General features: G+C 44.4%; 2 protein-coding genes across 8 annotated transcripts in view; both read left to right on the top strand.

Annotated features, from left to right (window-relative positions):
• Ikzf4 (IKAROS family zinc finger 4) overlaps window positions 1-10,550 on the top strand; it is a 30,999-nt gene extending 20,449 nt beyond the window's left edge. For all 7 annotated transcript variants that reach the window (XM_046466620.1, XM_046466619.1, XM_058586170.1 and 4 more), the window contains 5 exons: window positions 777-1,037; window positions 1,907-2,074; window positions 5,242-5,391; window positions 5,855-5,986; window positions 6,727-10,550. In XM_046466620.1, the coding sequence (XP_046322576.1) occupies window positions 777-1,037; window positions 1,907-2,074; window positions 5,242-5,391; window positions 5,855-5,986; window positions 6,727-7,487 (1,472 nt within the window). In that variant the 3' untranslated portion in view covers window positions 7,488-10,550. The remainder of the gene's footprint in view (window positions 1-776; window positions 1,038-1,906; window positions 2,075-5,241; window positions 5,392-5,854; window positions 5,987-6,726) is intronic.
• A 3,300-nt stretch (window positions 10,551-13,850) lies between these two features.
• Rps26 (ribosomal protein S26) lies at window positions 13,851-16,326 on the top strand. The gene is made up of 4 exons (XM_046466655.2): window positions 13,851-14,004; window positions 14,249-14,426; window positions 15,461-15,591; window positions 16,222-16,326. Exons 1-4 carry the CDS (start codon window positions 14,002-14,004, stop codon window positions 16,255-16,257), a joined length of 348 nt encoding a protein of 115 aa, XP_046322611.1. The 5' UTR covers window positions 13,851-14,001; the 3' UTR covers window positions 16,258-16,326.
• The last annotated feature ends 2,309 nt before the right edge of the window (window positions 16,327-18,635 follow it).

Here is an 18,635-nt window from a genome sequence, read left to right as displayed (position 1 = left end):
CTCAATAGCTCCTCCCTCTTATACTACCCCCCTCTCAGATTTGTATGGAGGGAATTGGGGGGGGGTTCAGTCTTTTGGGGCAGGAGGATAATGGAAGCCATGCCTATCTTCCAGTTTTTCTCTCTTTAGTTTGCTGTCCCTCTTCAGTCTTCCTAGGACTGTTTTCCCGCCACTGTTACTTGTTGGCTTCCTGCCCAGACCCAAGCCAGACATCTTTCTTAATGACAAGAGAATAGAGAATAAGCTGCCTCCTTTCCCCAGTGACAGAATACATCCTATGTACCTCAACTTTTTTCTCTTAAAGCCTGTTTTGAGTGGGGGAATACCAGGGATTGAACCCAGGGGCACCTAGCTACTGAGCCGCATCCCCAGCCACTTTTATGTTTTATTTTGAGACAGAGTCTTACTAAGTTGCTTAGGGCCTTGCTAAGTTGCTGAGGCTGGCTTTGAATTTGTAATCCTCCTTCCTCAGCCTCCTGAGTGTTGGGATTACAAGTGTGTGCTACCATACCTGGCTTCTTGAAGCCTGTGTGGTTTTTTGTTTGTTTGTTTTGATTTTTTTTTTTTTTTTGGTGGGTGGGAGAAAAGGGGAATGTTGTTTCAGGTTGCAGAGGACTCTGTTATCACCACCCAGGATACTAGGGTATTGACTCTGTCTTAAGGCCTGTAGGTCTCAGCACCTGGAGACACCCTGTTGGACTTCAGGAGTGTTGCTCTGGCCTGGGAACAGGTTCTCCTTTGCCTATATCTGTTCTAAACATCATCCCACCTTCCAGCCAACTCCATCAAGGTGGAGATGTACAGCGATGAGGAGTCGAGCAGACTGCTGGGGCCAGATGAGCGGCTCCTGGAAAAAGACGACAGTGTGATTGTGGAGGACTCATTGTCCGAGCCCCTGGGCTACTGTGATGGGAGTGGGCCAGAGCCTCACTCCCCTGGTGGCATCCGGCTGCCTAATGGCAAGCTCAAGTGTGATGTCTGCGGCATGGTCTGTATTGGACCCAACGTGCTCATGGTGCACAAGCGCAGCCACACTGGTGAGTAAGCCAGAGGCATTCAGGGAGGAGCTGGGTGAGGGGTGATTAAGAGGCAGAGACAATGCTGGGGCAATGGCAATAAGAGGGTTGCAGGAGTCCATGCTGGAGTGGGGTAGTCTCAGAAAGGGAAGGGTCTCTCCCAGCACATTTTCTAGTTGACAAAAAAAAAAAAAAAAAGAGGGAATTTGAACTTCCATTAACTCCTGTACCTTCCTGGCACTTTCCTCAGCTGTTGTTATAAAGGAAAGCTACTGTTTTTCTGAGGATGTGAGGGAAAAGGAGATGTTGTAGTCTCAAGGAGGATTCTTATAGCTCAGTGGTAGAGTTGTGCTTAGCATGCAATGAGGCACCACGTTCCGTCTCCAGCACCAAAAATTAAAAAAAAAAAAAAAAGAAGAAGAAGAAGAAAGAAGGAAAAAAAGAATAAAAAGGATCCCTTTGTCCAACAGGAATAGGACTCCTGAGTATCATTTGGGCCTTCCTAGCTCATAATTATTAAAAAAACAAAAGGTAAGGGGCAGGAAACAAAGGCTTCCTCCTCTTAGCCTCTTCAGACTTTGAGCTCCTGGGGCCAATGGGCCCTGTGGAGCTCAGTTTTGGGTAACAGACTTGTGGTCTGGTGTTCCAGACCCAGTACTCCTTTTCTGCCACACACCTCTAACTCACACCTTCCCAGGACAAGACCGTCCCTAGGTCTTGATACTAATACTTGATAAAGTAATGCTTGATAAAGCAGTATTAGCATGTGTGGCACACTCCTGCCCCTCAGCAATATGTTCAGTGAAACTTCCCTTGGCAGTGTTGGGGACTATCTTCAACCTTTGACATTTTTCATGCCGGCCCTCTGGAACTTGTTCTTTCACTTGCAGGTGAGAGGCCCTTCCACTGCAACCAGTGTGGTGCCTCTTTCACCCAGAAGGGGAACCTGCTGCGCCATATTAAGCTGCATTCTGGGGAAAAGCCCTTCAAATGTCCTTTCTGCAACTATGCCTGCCGCCGGCGTGATGCACTCACTGGTCACCTCCGCACACACTCAGGTCAGTGACCATCCAGCAGGAGAAGAGAGAGTGGGGCCCCGAGCGTACCCAATAAATAGAGCTCCTAGACTTTTCTGTATTGGGGAGTTACAGTGTCTATCACTGAGGAGGGGAGAGCACTCATACAGAGCAAATAGGGCCTTGCCTCTTTAACTCTTCCTCTGGGCAGCAGGGCCCATGAGAAATTTGCAGGACCCTTTGTTGAGGTATTTTACTGCCACACTGTGTGACATGGAACAAAAGGAGCATGGATGGTCTTGGCTCCGCTCTGATTTTTGTTTTTTAAAGACTGTGATGATGCAGGTGCCATCTGTGCCCCACACCCACACCCACACTTTTGAGCCCATGGAAAGCCCTCTTCCCATTCCCATTTACCCTGGGCCCTGCACTTATCACCATCTTAATCTGCCATCTATAACACCAGAAGTTTTTGGGCAAGCACTGTCTATCCTCTCCTCTACTTCCTACAGGATCCTGTAAATATCCATGGGCCTCCCAAACTGGAAAAAAAAAAAAAAAGGAGCCTCAGACCTCCAATTAGGAAACAAGTATCCCATTTCTGTTCTATCCCAAAAGGCTGTCACTTTCCAAGAGTCAGGAGCAAGTCTAGAGAGTGTCTAGGAGTCAGTATTTAATAGTGCTGGGGAACTAGATCAGCAAGGTTTTCTAGATCAATCAAGACTATTTGAATCAGTATATCTCAGAATCAACTAGACAAATAGTACTTGTCAGAAATTTTACTAAGTTTGGGGCTTTTGGCTTGGACTTGGGAAGATGCCAGGAACTTAGCTGGCAGGAAGGAGGGAACTCAAGACTGAAAAAATGCAGGAAAAGGGGAAGAGAGGAAAGAATTAGCAGGGTCTGTCCTCGAAAACTTTCCTTGCTGTTTTTCTCTTAAACTCTCCTGGGCCAGGACTTAAAGGAACAGAGCAATCATTTCTGCTTTCTCCATCTACCCACCTTCTTTCAGGTTCTCCACTTTATAACTGGGACCTCTTTATCTCTATATACATGGAGGAATAGAGAGAAAGATCATCACTGATTCATGCTTTATTATCTACAGAGCATTTCATTTGTGTCTCCTCATATAATCCTCATAATAATTACAAGATAGATGTGATTATCCCCATTTTGTTGACAAAGAACTGAAGCCGGGGGGGGGGGGGGTGTTGCAGGCCATATGGTTTTTATGCAGCATGACTGGACCCCCATCAAGAATCAGTGCCAGAGCTGGGTATGATGGCACACGCCTGTAATTCAGCTACTGTAATTCAGGAGACTGAGGCAGTAGGATCATGAGTTCAAGACCAATCTGAGCAATTTAGTGATACCCTATCTCAAAAATAAAATAAAAAGGGATGGGGGTATAACTCAGTGGTAGAGTATCTGCCTTAACATGCGCAAGGCCCTGAGTTTGATCCCCAATACTGAAGGGAAAAAAAGAAAAAAAGATCCAGTGTCAGGTGCTCCTTTTTCTCAGGAAATGGGCTGCTCCCCCTGCTGTTATGAAACCAGAATGGCTTGGCCCCCAGAATTCTTCCCAACAAATTCAGCTGGGTAGATTTTGGATGTTGTTCTGAAGGAAGTTAAGGGAAAAAAAAGGAGACAGGTAAACTGTCAGAGTCCATCTCTGTTAAGATGCTTCCTGTTACAGTTGACACATAAGAAAAAATAGGCTGGAGGATCATTCCTCTCCCAGATGTTAAGTCATTTCCCCAAGGGTGTTGGATAGATAGGAACTCTGGTGTTCATTTCATCCCAAACACTAGGGTTTATGGAACAAGAGCAAAATAGCAAAATGTTGATTTAGTCAAGGCACAGCTTAGGCATGTGTAGGGGGTGAGTATCTCCTGTAGAGAGGAGATATTTTCTCCTGTCTCCCTGCTCAATAGAAGCAAAAAAACATAAAATATACAATACCTTGTACTCTTCACTGTTTTTTCTCTTTTCACAAATATCATCTCTCAAAAGTTGCCTTAAGCTGGTGTGGAGGCACACCGTATAATCCTAGCAACTCTGGAGGCTGAGGCAGGAGGTTCACAAGTTCCAGGCCAGCCTCAGCAATTTAGCAAGGCGCTAAGCAATTTAGCAAGACTCTGTCTCAAAATAAAAAATAAAAATGACTGGGGATATATCTCAGTGATTAAGATACCAGTGATTAACACTTGGGTTCAATCCCTGGTACAAAAAAAAAAAAGTTGTCTTTATAACCCATTCTTTAAAAAAAAAACCCAAGCCAAGTGCATAGTCCCACCCCTATAATCCCAGTAGTTTGGGAGGCTGAGGCAGGAGGATCAAGAGTTCAAAACAAGCCTCAGCAACTTAGCAAAGCCCTTAGCAACTCAGTGAGACCCTGTCTCTAAATAAAATGCAAAAAAAGGCTAGGGATGTGGCTCTGCGGTTAAGCCCCCTCGGATTAAACCCCAGCTCCCCCCACTCCCGAAAAAAAAACTGGTATTCTTTTTCACTCTCTCCCTTATTTTCTTCTTTCTTTTTGTATTCTTTTTCTTTTTTCAGTATTTCTTGTCACTGATGGTACTTCTGCTGCTCTCTTGGTAGGTACCTCAGTATAGAGAGACAGAAGAGAAAATAATCAGTTAAATCAGGCAAGAGATGGAAGTAAAAATACAAGTAAAGGTCCATGAAAACTGCCTCTCCCCACAAGGGCAGATCTAAGGGCTCTCATTTCTGTCACACCAGCCCACCAATTTCCCCCAAACCAGGGCACATAGTCTGTTAGAAAAAAAAAAAAAAAATCCCCTTGTCTGATAAACAGCACTTACACCTGCCTGCCACATGGAAAGGTTAAACCGCAGTCTGGGCCCCAGACTCTGAGATCCTGGGGTGGGGCTTGCTTGCCTGCCTGCTGCTCCCCTACAAAGGCCTTGGGTCCTCACTTCCCTTGAGCAGCATCTTGGTCATCAAAGCCCATTACCAGTCTGAGGCCGTATGTCTTGGGATTCTCTCACTCCCATAGCTGCACATTGTCTCTCTTCCCCAAATTGGTCCATCTTTCCATTGTTACAGGTAAAATTGGAGAAGGGTAGACAAGCAGAAGAATTCAACTTAGCAACATCTTTTCCTCCCTATGCCAGTGTATATTTGCTCCTGGATAATTTTGAGAACAAGGGCATGGAAGTAACTCTGATGCTGTCTATCTTCCACAGTTTCCTCTCCCACAGTGGGCAAGCCCTATAAGTGCAACTACTGTGGCCGGAGCTACAAACAGCAGAGTACCCTGGAGGAACACAAGGAACGGTGCCACAACTACCTACAGAGTCTAAGCACTGAAGCCCAAGCTTTGGCTGGCCAACCAGGTGTGGCCCTGAGCAGTACTATGGGGGAGTTGAGAGAAGATCCAGAGGATTGCAGGTCAAGGGTGATTCCAGTTCCTCCTCCTACAGAAGGATGAGATATATAAAATGGGAAACAGTTACCCTCATTAAATCTACTATTAAATCTTCCAAACACCCCATTCTACGTACCCTCATCAGTGTAGAGTAGGGTCTTATGTTAGGTACTATAGGGAGATCCAGAGGTAGTGAAAGGTTGTCTCTATCTTCAGTCTAATAGAGGAGAGAACACAAGAAGTATAGAATCAAGAGTCAAATGTGTATACTTATCCTCAAATGGTCTGAAATATGGGGATGAGCTTTAGAAGGGTAAAGTAAATAGTTTCCCAGGCTTTAGGTCTGACCCTCCTTGGCTACTGACCTACTGGTTTTCTTGAGGTAGTACTACTCCTACTCAGCTACTACTGCCCCCACTCCTTCCCACTAGGTGAGGAGATCCGTGATCTGGATATGGTGCCAGACTCCATGCTGCACTCATCATCTGATCGGCCAACTTTCATCGATCGTCTAGCCAACAGCCTCACCAAACGCAAGCGTTCCACCCCCCAGAAGTTTGTAGGTAAGAGTCCAGTTGGAAAGGAGACGATAGCTTAAAGCCATAGCTCAAATAAATCTGAGCTCTGATTGCCATTAGACCAGAGATTTTGGTCTGGTGGTTGATCTAGGGAAAGAAAACAACCTGATAATTCTGGTGTCAAAAGTTTTCCCCAGACCAGGAGGGAAGTAATGAGGAAGGATGTACCTCAAGAGGGTGGAAAGGAGTCAGTGTTGAGAACTTGTGGTAGCCTAAGGGGAGGTGTTTGGGAGTTCAAGCCCTCTGAGGTTTTGAGGCTAGAAGGACTTCAGTCTGTGTAGGCTCTTGCAAGACTTGGAGGAGAAGTAAGCATGTACTTCCCCCACATGACTCTGGCATGAGGTCCCTAAGGATCTGGAGTTTTATGGAGAGTGATGAAAGAAGTATTCATGCTAGGTAGGATAATACTTGTCTAAAATTACAGCCTACAGTCAGGGAGTGAGCCCACCACACTGCACTCATCATTCCATCTTGGGGGAAGGAAATGAGGTGTAACAAATAAGGTTACAAGCAGCTGGGAGTGTAGCTCAGTGGTGAAACACATGTTTAGCATGTGTGAGGACCTGGGTTCAATCTTCAGCACCACAAATAATAATTACAATTAAAACAATAATAATGATGATCATGTTATATCCAGCCCCATGGGTTAAAAGAAACAAACCAGCAATCCTGGGGAGCACTTAGGAATTATTCAAAGACAGCCTTGCTGAGATCTTTCTCCACAGGTGAAAAGCAGATGCGCTTCAGTCTCTCAGACCTCCCCTATGATGTGAATTCTGGTGGCTATGAAAAGGATGTGGAGTTGGTGGCACACCATGGCCTGGAACCTGGCTTTGGAAGTTCTCTGGCCTTTGTGGGTGCAGAACATCTGCGTCCCCTCCGCCTTCCACCCACCAACTGCATCTCAGAACTCACTCCTGTCATCAGCTCTGTCTACACCCAGATGCAACCCCTCCCTGGTCGCCTGGAGCTTCCAGGGTCCCGAGAAGCAGGTGAGGGACCTGAGGATCTAGGTGATGGGGGTCCCCTCCTCTACCGGGCCCGAAGCTCCCTGACTGATCCTGGGGCATCCCCTAGCAATGGCTGCCAGGATTCCACGGACACAGAGAGCAACCATGAAGATCGAGTTGGGGGGGTGGTGTCTCTCCCTCAAGGTCCCCCACCCCAGCCACCTCCCACCATAGTGGTGGGCCGGCACAGTCCTGCCTATGCCAAAGAGGACCCCAAGCCACAGGAGGGGTTATTACGGGGCACCCCAGGCCCCTCCAAAGAAGTGCTTCGGGTGGTGGGGGAAAGCGGTGAGCCGGTGAAGGCCTTCAAGTGTGAACACTGCCGCATCCTCTTCCTGGACCACGTCATGTTCACCATCCACATGGGCTGTCATGGCTTCAGAGACCCTTTCGAGTGCAACATCTGTGGTTATCACAGCCAGGACCGGTACGAATTTTCTTCCCACATTGTTCGAGGGGAGCATAAGGTGGGCTAGTGACCTCTCCCCCTGCCCTTAGTCCACTACTCCACTGCCCCACTATAGGTGTCTAGCCTTGTCCCCACCACACCCCAAGGAGTTTTGCATTGTAGCCCCCACCACTGGCCACTTGACTTCACACCTAACCCTGACTCTCCTTGCCTATTCTTTTCTACCCTGACCTGTTTAAGCATTGTGATGAAACAGATCTTTTGCTTATGTTTCTTCTTTTTCTCTTCTCTTCTCATCTCAGCATATTCACTGAGTTATTTATTAATTAGTTGACTTTGCCTTTTTTATTTATGGCATTCCCTTGCCACTCCCTCACCCTCTGGCCCACAGCTCCCTTCTACTGTAGGCCTAATTTTTTTCTTGTGGATCTAGCATCCAATAGCCCCAGGGGTCAGAAGCTCCTCTTCACATTAAGAGACCTTGAGCTTCTTGCTTTAATCTTCACCCTTTATCTGATTTTTCAGTTTTTATGCTGATACCTCCCAATGGCCCTACCTTAGCTCTGTGGCATTATATCTCCTCTCTGGGACCCTTCAACCTGGTACTCCATACCTCTTGTGCCCTCTCACTTTAGGCAGCTTGCACTATTCTTGAATGAATGAAGAATTTCCTCATTTGGAAGTAGGAGGGGTTGAAGAAATTCTCCCCAGGCACTGTGAGACTGAGGATCCTCTTGACTGCCCCTGGGAATTTGAGCTCCCCAAAGCCTACCTTCAGGATCTCTCTCCAGGATGTGATATAGCTCGTCCCTGTCCCCAGCCCAATCCTCATCACCACCCTAGTCTCTTCAACCTGCCGCTCTGCTCAGTGGTGGCTTTTCTCTCTGTGGAGTAACCCCATTTTATATTCTCAGGGGCCAAGGCTAGGTCTGCAACCCTTTGTCTAAGGCACATTGGGAGCCACAGGTGCCTAATTAGGAACCAGGGCATGGGAAGGGTGTGGGTCAAAATATTTTCTCTCCTCCACCTCTCAGACTTCTTCACTCTAGTGACCTTCATGGGCTTACAGGGACTCTTTCAGTCCCCATCCTATGAGAAACTGGTGGGTAGCTGCCTGATAACCAGGGGTCTCTCAACCCCTCTGTCATGCTGCCTTCTTCCTCTCCTTCCCAGCAGGATTCACTCTCTCATTCCTGCACTCGTGGGCTCTTTCTTGTTATTGGTGGCAGGGAGAAAAGGATGTCTCTTTTCTCTCTTCTAATTTTCAGTGTAACCAAAAATTATCCCAGGATGAGCAAGGATATGTGCCCCTCATCCATTCCATCCTTGTTCCATCAAGAATGGAGTAGGTACAACTCACCGGGGGTCATCCTTCACTGCCCTTCTATACTCAGCTCCCAGACATGCAGGAGGGGCATTCTTCTCCTGGCTGCTGCAGAGACCCCTGGTATTTGGATAACCAAGGATTCATGAGAAGGGGCAGGAGGAGGTACAACTCCACTGCAAGTGAAGGTCTCTTTCTACAAAGAGCTCCCTGCCCGGGGCCACAGCCATCCCACTCTCTGCTTCCTTGAGATTCAAACCAAAGGCTGTTTTTCTATATTTAAAGAAAAAAAAGAAAAAAAGAAAAAAAAAGTGAAAAACCAAACACAACACCTCACAAGTTGTAACTCTTGGTCCTTCTCTCTCTCCTTTTCTTCCTTTCCTGTCCATCTTTCTTGCCACGTGTCCTTTCCTTATTGGCCTTTCACCTCTTCTTCTTTTCTCACTCCCTATCAGGGATATTTGTTTGGGGGTTGGTAAAAGGTGGGCTAAGGATCAGATCCTGGGATTGGGGCTCTTAAGGGTCTGGGAAGAGTCTACCTTACCCTATCATGGGAAGTGAAAAAAACTCTTTTTCCCCCTTTTCCTTCCCCATTATTGTGGTTTTCCCAAGAGAACCAGATTGGCAGGAAGAGGCCTTGTGGGATGATTGTTCCTCCTTGACAATGTAGCAATAAATAGGTGCTGCCAAGGGCAGAGGATGGGGGAGTCAGCTCAGAGGAGAGTGGTCCCTAGAGAAAGTAAAGAGTCTTCTCAACAGCACCCTTAGGTACTTGCTCCTTGTTCAGGATGGCAGCAGAGCTGAGATTAACACCTGGGCTTCTCCTGAACTATTCTGGTTATTGAGCCACTTCCTGTTGGACCTACCCATCCCACATCTTCTATGTCTGCTGTGTATTTGATGATACCTCATAAGGACTTATCCCTTCTGGGGTATCAAAGCCTTAGGGTGCCCTCATCCCCTCCCCTAACCAGCCTTGGCACCTGTAACCTCCCAGAACATGAAGGACTATGCTCTGAGGCTATACTCTGTGCCCATGAGAGCAGAGACTGGAAGGGCAAGACCAGGTGCTAGGGAGGAGAGAGAGGGGCATCCTGTCTCTCTCTAGACCATCACTGCACTTTAACCAGGGTCTTAGGTACAAAATCCTACTTTTCAGAGCCTTCCAGCTCTGGAACCTCAAACATCCTCATGCTCTCTCCCAGCTCCTTTTACATAAAAAAATAAAAAGAAAGAAAAAGAAAGAACAAAAACCACACGGTGAAACCCACATGGAGTAAAGAGGTGTTTCCTTTTATATTGCTATTCAAAATCAACACCACAAAAAGAAATAAGAATTTCTAAATAGACACTTTTCCAGAACTTTGTTTTTTCCTGTCAATGTCCAAGCTGCGGGTGGGATTTTGTAATACTTCTGGCAGCTTCTTTCCTTGTGTACATAATATACATATATATATATATATTTTTAATCAGAAGTTATGAAGAACAACAACAAAAAAAAAAACACAGAAGCAAGTGCAATACCACCTCTCTTCTCCCTCTCTCCCAAGGTTTCCTTTGTAGCCTGTTTGGTGTTTCCTTTGACCCTTGCCCCTCCACTTCCTCCTCTCTTCCTCTGCCCCCCACCTTTTTTTAAGTTTTTCTCCTTTCTCTATGGGAGTTAAACTAGCTTTTGAGACTTATTGCAAAGCATTTTGTATATGTAATATATTGTAAGTAAATATTTGTGTAACGGAGATATACTACTGTAAGTTTTGTACTGTACTGGCTGAAGGTCTGTTATAAATAAACATGAGTAATTTAACACCCCTGGTTGTTTTACAGAGTTCCTTTGCCTTACTTTCCTGCTAGGAGGGAGGAGGGATCTCCTTGCAGCAAGCTGTACTAAACAAGTTTTGGAGGTGAAAAAGATTGAGAGTAAATCAGACCAGAGAGCTCAAGTTGTTGCTACAGAACAGGGAAAATTTCAGCCTAGAATGAGAAGTGGAGGAAATTTTCCTATAAGTATCTTCAGGATATGAAAATCTGACTTGCCTATCTATTCAAAGCAGAGATTCATCAAACCTTTGTAGAGTACCTACTATGTGCAAAACACATTACATGCCTAGGGAGATGTAAGTTACGATAACACGAATGATGATAATGATAGGATCCACCACTTCAGCGTCTCATAATTCCCAAGCACTGTACAAAGTCATCTTTCTTTTTCCCCCTGGTGCTGGGTATTGAACCCAGGGGCACTTTATCACTGAGCTACATCTCCATCCCTTTTTATTTTTTATTTTGAGACACAGTCTCACCAAATTGCTTAGGGCCTCACTAAGTTGCTGAGGCTGATCTCGAATTTGTAATCCTTCTCAGCCTTTTGAGCTACTGGGATTACAGGCATGTGCCACCATACCCGGTCCAAGTCTTTATTTAACTGGAGAAATACCTGCATAAGAATAATCACAATTATTGGTGAAAAATAAAAGACAAAGAGAGATTAAATAATTTGTTCAAAGCTAATCAGCCAATAAGTAAAAGGCAGCATTTGAACCCAAGAATATGTAAGTCTAAAGCCTGCCTATGCCTTTATGACAGTGAAACCTTCAGGCAACAAAAACCCAAAGAAAAACAAAGTAGAAAAATCAACTTCATTATGTCTTAAGTGTTAACTATTTTCTATACCTTTCATTCTAAACTTGTTTTTACTCTGATCTATCTCACTGCTATGATACTACAATGAAGTAAAAATTGGAGACACTCCTATCTAAAATCGATTATTTACTATGTCTCATTGAAAATAACATATTCAAAGTTAAAAGAAAAAATGTATATAGTTGCTTCCGCCTAAAACCAAAAATTAGAAAATAGATTTTAGCCCCAATAAAGTGGGTTAAGGTTAAATGAAATGTTGTTGGAGAGAGAGTGAATCTGCTGTGTTCAGAATTTAGAATGACATATGAATAAATGTTTGGTTTCTATCTATTCCATCTTGGGCTCAAATGCCACCCAAGGAGGCTCACTTGCCATCAGTTCACAAATCATGCTCTAGAGCAGTTTTTCAAGTGGCCTGTATTCTAAGAGTGTCCTTAACTTTGGAGCTACTAGGTGGTTGCAGGATAGCCTCTCCTGCTCAAGGCGCAAGCCTTCTGATGGCTCTTCAAAGGGAGCTGAAAATGTGTGAGGGAAGGAGGTGTGGATTTTTATTATTTATTTATTTATTTGTAGTAATGGAGATCCAACCCAGGGGCACTTTACCCCTGAAAACATCCCCAGCAGGTCCCCTTCTCTTTTTTTTTTTTTTTTTTTGTACCAGGGTTTGAACCCAGTGGCTCTCAACCACTGAGCCACATCCCCAGCCCTTTTTGTGTTTTATTTTAAAACAGGGTCTCTCCAAGTTGCTTAGGGCCTCCCTAAATTGCTGAGGCTGGCTTTGAACTTGCAATCCTCCTCCTGCCTCAGCCTCCCAAGGTGCTGGAATTACAGGCATGCATAATACCTTTATTTTTAAAATTTTATTTATATGAGGTGCTGAGGAATGAACCCAGCGCCTCACACATACCAGGCAGGCACTCCACCACTGAACTACAACCCCAGCTCCCCACCCCATTACCACAATTTTATTTTGAGACAGGGTCTCACTATATTGCCCAGGTTGATCTACAAGCTGTTATCTTCCTGTTTCAGCCTTTTGTTTTTGTTGTTGCTATGCTGGGCACCCAACCCAGGGCCTCCAGAATGCTAGGCAAGCACTCTACCATTGAACTACACCAAGGAATAGCGAAATCACCTTTGTAGGTCTTGGTCAGCATTTATTAAAATAAAATAGAGAACAAAACATACCAGTGCGCCTTATGTCATAAGGGTGTTATTTCATGAGGCTTATATATGTGTATATTTGGATTTATGTTTGGGTACCAATGAGAAATGCATTTCTGCCACGTGTCCGGGTCAAAAATATGAAAAATCTCTGACCCACCCTTTACCTGCACTCATTTGTTTGCTAGTTGAGAGACAGCATAATACAGTGGCACCAATACACCTCTTACTAGCTCTGTGTATTCTGAACAAGTTGTCTAGTCATTTTGCACTTCAAATTTTCGAACTTTAAAGTGATGATAATAATAGTGCCTAACTTATAGACTTATTGAGGTTAAATGGGTTAATATTTACAAAGAGCTACTACAATTCATGGCACTGTGCTAAAAAGATCCAAGGATTAAAAGGGCGGATAAGAAACAGTTCTAGATCGGGTGCAGCGAAGCACACCTATAATCCCTAGAGAGGCTGAGGCAGGAGAATCCTGAGTTCAAAGCCAGTTTTGGCAATTTAGCGAGGCCCTAAACAACTCAGTTAGACATGCCTCTAAATAAAATATAAAAAGGATTGGGGATGTGGCTCAGTGTTTAAGTGCCCCTGGGTTCAATCCCAAGTATCAAAAAAGAAACAGTTTCAGCACAAATGTTCTAGTTCATTGTCTCGCATTTCGGTCTTTTTATTCACAAAATGTTGTTTCCTTCAAGGTCTTCCACTTCGTAATTCTATGTCTTGTGGCAGGGCAGAGAAAAGAAATATGAGGGGCCGGGACTGGTGACACAAACCTGTAATCCCAGACATTCGGGAGCTTGAGGCAGGAGAATTCCAAATTTGAAGCTAGCCTCAGCACTTTAGCGAGGCCCTAATCAACTTAGTAAGACCCTGTCTCAAAATTTTAAAAAAGGGATGGTGAGGTGGCTCAGCAAAGCACCCCTGGGTTAAATGACCGTGCCAATAAAAAGAAGAACAACAAGAAAAAAGAAGAACAACAAGAAAAAAGAAACGCGTGCAGCGACACTTGGGGCCTAAGGACGTGGGGCCGAGACCTCTGAGCTTTGTACTACAATCCCCAACACACATCTTTCCTCCTCTGCCCTCTAATTGGAAGAGCGTTTTAGGGCCTAGCACCGGGAGGAAGTTGATCTTAGCGACGCATGACGCAAATTTACAACTTCCGGCCTACGGTGTCGCGATGTTTCTCGCGAAACCTATAACACTAATTTTCTTCCGCCAGCAGGCTAAGTAGTTCCAAAGGTAACTTGTTCCATGCATAAATAAACCCTAGGAACCTCTGTCTCCTCTGGGTTTCTTTGGAAACGCTAAGTAATCAAGAAATTTTTGGAAGTGGTTTTCCGTTCTTGATACTACGGGTTTTCCCCACGTGAGCGTAGGGATCTTGCGCTATATAAGAGGTCCGGCCGGATGTCACGTCCTCTCTCGGGTCCTCGCTTCCAAGATGGTGAGTTCTGGCGCGTGGTGAGCGTGGGATTCCGGGTGGAGGCTGAAAGGAGCAGATTTGGGGTTTGTGGGGAATTGAGAGCCAGTGCCATGGTGGAGGAGAGACGTATGATTTTGGATTTAGAAATTCGAGAAACCTGAGTGGCGCCTTTTTAGGCTGCCGGCACGAAATGGAACCCGTAGATGGCTGACTCTGGTTGAGTTCCACCCTCTTAATTCCTAATGGGATCTCTTTCCTGATACAGACCAAAAAAAGAAGGAATAATGGTCGTGCGAAAAAGGGCCGCGGGCATGTGCAGCCTATTCGTTGCACGAACTGTGCCAGGTGCGTGCCCAAGGACAAGGCCATTAAGAAGTTCGTCATTCGAAACATCGTGGAGGCCGCAGCCGTCAGGGACATTTCCGAAGCAAGTGTTTTCGACGGTAAGTGAGCCACTGGAGCTAATTGTGTAAGGGTCTAGTACCTGAACTTATCCCCCGACCTCGCGCTTTTGCAGACTCTGTTGGCGCATTTCTGGAGTATTCTAGACAATTTCTTTAAGGTTGTTGGTAAAAGAGAATGGTATATTTGTTCTCGTTTTTGGCTTGAAGCATAGTATGCCTTTTTGTGATAGTGCCCTAGCTTTACTCCGAGGTTTACATCATGTGACTGCCTGTATTTCCAGAAACTCTTCTGTAGACAAACCTAGTGAACGTAACAATTCTTAAATTAGCGAAGAGCATCTAAATGCTTGTAGAAAAGTACAAATGAGTCAGAGTTTCACGAAGATTTATTTAAAGAATGGAAGCAGGCTAGGTGGGGTGGTCCTGGCCTCCAAGCCACCCCGAGGACAGAGGCAAGAGGAGGCTAAGTTAATGACCAGTTTGGGTAATTTTCAGATTTTTTTAAAAGGCTGGGGATTTAGCTCATCGGTATAGGGGAGTAGGGAATGGGATGAAAGAAGACTAGTTTTTATAGTGATGTAACTTTTTTTTCTCAAATTACTTTCTTAGGCAACAAGAAGGGGGCCAGCTTTAGAACTGATAAAGCTGTTGAAGGAACTGGACTCTGGGTTTATTACTTGTAAACAGGATGTGATTTTGGTTCCCATGGTGTCAAGATGGGTTTGGAGGGGATATTGTTATTCATTTGTGAAACTGACAGTTATGCTTTTAGGTGTCAGAGCTGAACAGTTTTGGAAGTAACAAAGTTTCATGGATGTGTCTGACATATGCTTTGATACTTGTTTTGCTTTGTTTAGTACTGTGGATTTAACCTGGGGTACTCCACCACAGAGCTAAATCTCCAGTGAACTTGTGATCCTCCTGCCTTAGGGTTCCAAGTTGCTGGGGTTACAGGTGTAGGCCACCATGCTTGACTATAGGTTTAGTTTTGACTGATAGAATGAACAAGAAAGAATAATATAAGGTGGGTATATGATACCTAATAATGTTTTTCCCTCCTCCCCTATTGTCAGCTTATGTGCTTCCCAAGCTGTATGTGAAGCTGCATTACTGTGTGAGTTGTGCCATTCACAGCAAGGTAGTCAGGAATCGATCTCGTGAAGCCCGGAAGGACCGGACACCCCCACCTCGTTTTAGACCTGCTGTGAGTATTTTAAAAGAAGGATGTGTACATTTGAGGAGTTATGGATAAAAATATAAGTGAGGGCCAGAGAAATATCAAATTAAGATCTTTTGTGGTAGGGCAGGTGGGACCCACACCTAAAACTCATAAAAGGGCATAGATACTTCTCAGGAGTTTTTTGGGTTGAATAGTGTATTCTCCTTCCATATTTACTAACTGTTTATGTGGGGGTTTTGGTTATTGTTGTCATTGTTTTGTTGTTATGTTTTTGTTCTGGGGAAGGAACCTGAGGCCTTGTACATGGTAAGCAAGTGCTTAGCCACTGAACTGTATTCTAATTTCAGATCCATGTTTTTGGGGTTTTTTGGTTTGTTTGTTTGTTTTGTTTTGTTTTGTTTTGTTTTTTTGCGGGGGTGGGGGTGCCGGGGATTGAGCTCAGGGGCACTTGGCCACTGAACCATATCCCCAGCCCCATTTTGTATTTTATTTAGAGACAGGGTCTCAGAGTTGCTTGGCACCTTGCCATTTGCTGAGGCTGGCTTTGAACTTGCAATCCTCCTGCCTCAGCCTCCCCAGCCACTGGGATTACAGGTGTGTGCCACCAGATTCATGGTTTTTGATCGATTGTTTTTTTTTTTTCCCCCCTTTCAGGGTGCTGCCCCACGACCTCCACCAAAGCCCATGTAAGGAACTGCATCCTTAATGAGTGAAGAAAATCTATCTTCTGGAAAAAAATAAAATGGAAATTATAATTCATATTGCATGTTGAGTGTATCTGTAGGCTTTGTGTATGTGTGTTTATGCTGTGTATTCAAGTACCACAGTTTTCATAGGGAACCTTAATTTTTAATTCTTTTGTATTGAGTACTTGGTCTTGATAATTTTGCATAGCTGTGTGGAACATGGAGGTTTAAACCATGTTAGATTTTTTTTATATATATATGAATATTAGGTTAATTCAGCCTGTACAAGTTTAAGTTGGCACCCTAAAATTGAGGAAGCAGCTGGGAGTTTAGCATGTATAAGGCCCTAGGTTTGGTTTGATTCTTCGATGCCTATCTAGAAGGCTGATTTCAGTGATTTCGTGAACCCTGTCCCAGAATAAAAAATCTATGTGGAGCTTAGCACTAGAGTGTCCCTGGGTTCAAATTCCCAGAACTGGGGTGGGGGGGGGAACAGATGTTAATAATCCCTAGTGGGGGGACTATTTATTTGGAAACTTATGACAAATAGCTTCAAAGAAACTTGTGAAAAATCACCAGGCATGGTGGTGATCAATTCAGTGATTAAATCACTGTTAATTTCAGTGATTTGGGAAGCTGAGGTCGATAACAATTTCAGGCCAACATGGCCTGTCTCAATTGGTTGGGGGTGCTTGCCTTACATGCACAAAGCCCTGGGTTCAGTCCCCAGCACTACACACGCCAAGAAAAATTGGTTGGGGGTGTAGCGCAATGGTAGCGATCTATAGGTTAAATCCTCAGTACTACATACAAATTTTTTTAAAGGGCTGGGGTTGTGGCTCAGTGGTAGAACGCTCACCTCACACGGGAGAGACCCAGGGTTCTATCCTCAGCACCACATAAAAAAAAGTAAACAAAGATTGTGTCGTGCTGGGGATGTGGCTAAAGCAGTAGCACGCTCACTTGGAATGCGTGGGGCATTCGATCCTCAAAGATATTTTGTCCACCTAAAACTAAAAAATATTTTTTTAAAAAATATTATGTCCATGTATAACTAAAAAAAAATTTTTTTTTAAAACCCAGCTAAATTGCTGAGACTGGTCTTGAATATGGGATCCTCCTGTCTCAGCCTTCCAAACTACTGGTATTACAGGTGTGTGCCATACACTCAGTTTAGATAGCTTTTTAAATTAAAACTAGCCAGGAAGGTATGTATCTAATCCCAATGACTTGGGAGGCTAAGGCTAGAGGATGACAGGTTTGAGTCTGGCTTCAGTAATTTAGCAAGACCTTGTCTCAAAAAATGAAATGATTGTAGCTCAGTAACAACCAAAGGTATCCTGAAAGTGTCCCTAGGAAACTGAGCTGTGAACTCATGAAGTCAGGGACAGTGTCCAGTTGGTCAGTTACATTGCTTGATGTACAGCCAGTGCTTACCATTTGTGGATGAATAAGTATGCTCAGCCTATGAAATAATCTATGAATGAGAATCACTTGTACCATTTGAACAAAATGCAGTCCTAAAGCCACACCTCCCCAAAGCATTATTCAGATTAGAGTCCAGGAATCTGCATTTTTAACAGCAATCCAAGTGACTGCTGAAATTGGTCTATAAATTATATTTTGAGAAATATTTGGGTCTTTTGTTTGAGTTTTTTGGCGTTTGGTTTGGCTTTTTTGTGTGTGTGTGTGTGATACTGAGGATTGAACCTAGGGGTACTCTACCACTGAATGGTTTTAACTTTTCACTATGAGGGTTTTGCTGAATTGCCAAATCGGGCTTTGAACAAATTTCCCACCAAATTTCAGCCTAGTGCTGAATGTACAGGCACATACCACCACCATGTCTGGCTGTTAACTTTGAAAAATATTAAGCAATTATACTAGAGAAAAAGACATGGTACTATTTCAGTCATGATTGATGGGTAGTTCAAGCTCAATTAAGGAAGATGCTGGGAAAAGGGGTTAGGGAACATTCAGTATGGGAGCACTTGCCTAATATGCTAGGCACTGTCTTCAATCCCCCCAAATAGGTGAGGGTGGGGACAAATAAGGGTGACAGGGTAACTCAGAAGGCACAAAATGCAAGAGATGTGAAGCTATCTATAGTGAAAATAAGTCCCCAGCTACCTAGAAGGCAAATGCATAACTACTTTCAAATATATTTAGCACACTTTCATCTTGCTTTCCTTCTTTTTTTTGTTTTGGTGGGGGGGGAGATACAAGGGGTTGAACCCAGGGGCACTGAGCCACATCCCCAGCCCTGTTTTGTATTTAAGTAGAGACAGGGTCTCACTGATGTTGCTTAGTACCTGGCTTTTGCTGAGGCTGGCTTTGAACTCTGCCATCCACCTGTCTCCGGCCTCCTGAAACACTAGGATT

Source organism: Marmota monax, unplaced genomic scaffold, assembly GCF_021218885.2.
Source record: "Marmota monax isolate L192 unplaced genomic scaffold, Marmota_monax_Labrador192_F-V1.1 WCK01_AAM20220418_F8-fsc00151, whole genome shotgun sequence".
Taxonomy (NCBI): Eukaryota; Metazoa; Chordata; class Mammalia; order Rodentia; family Sciuridae; genus Marmota; species Marmota monax.
The sequence above is the reverse complement of the archived record's forward strand: the minus strand, read 5'-3'. Positions and strand labels throughout refer to the sequence as shown.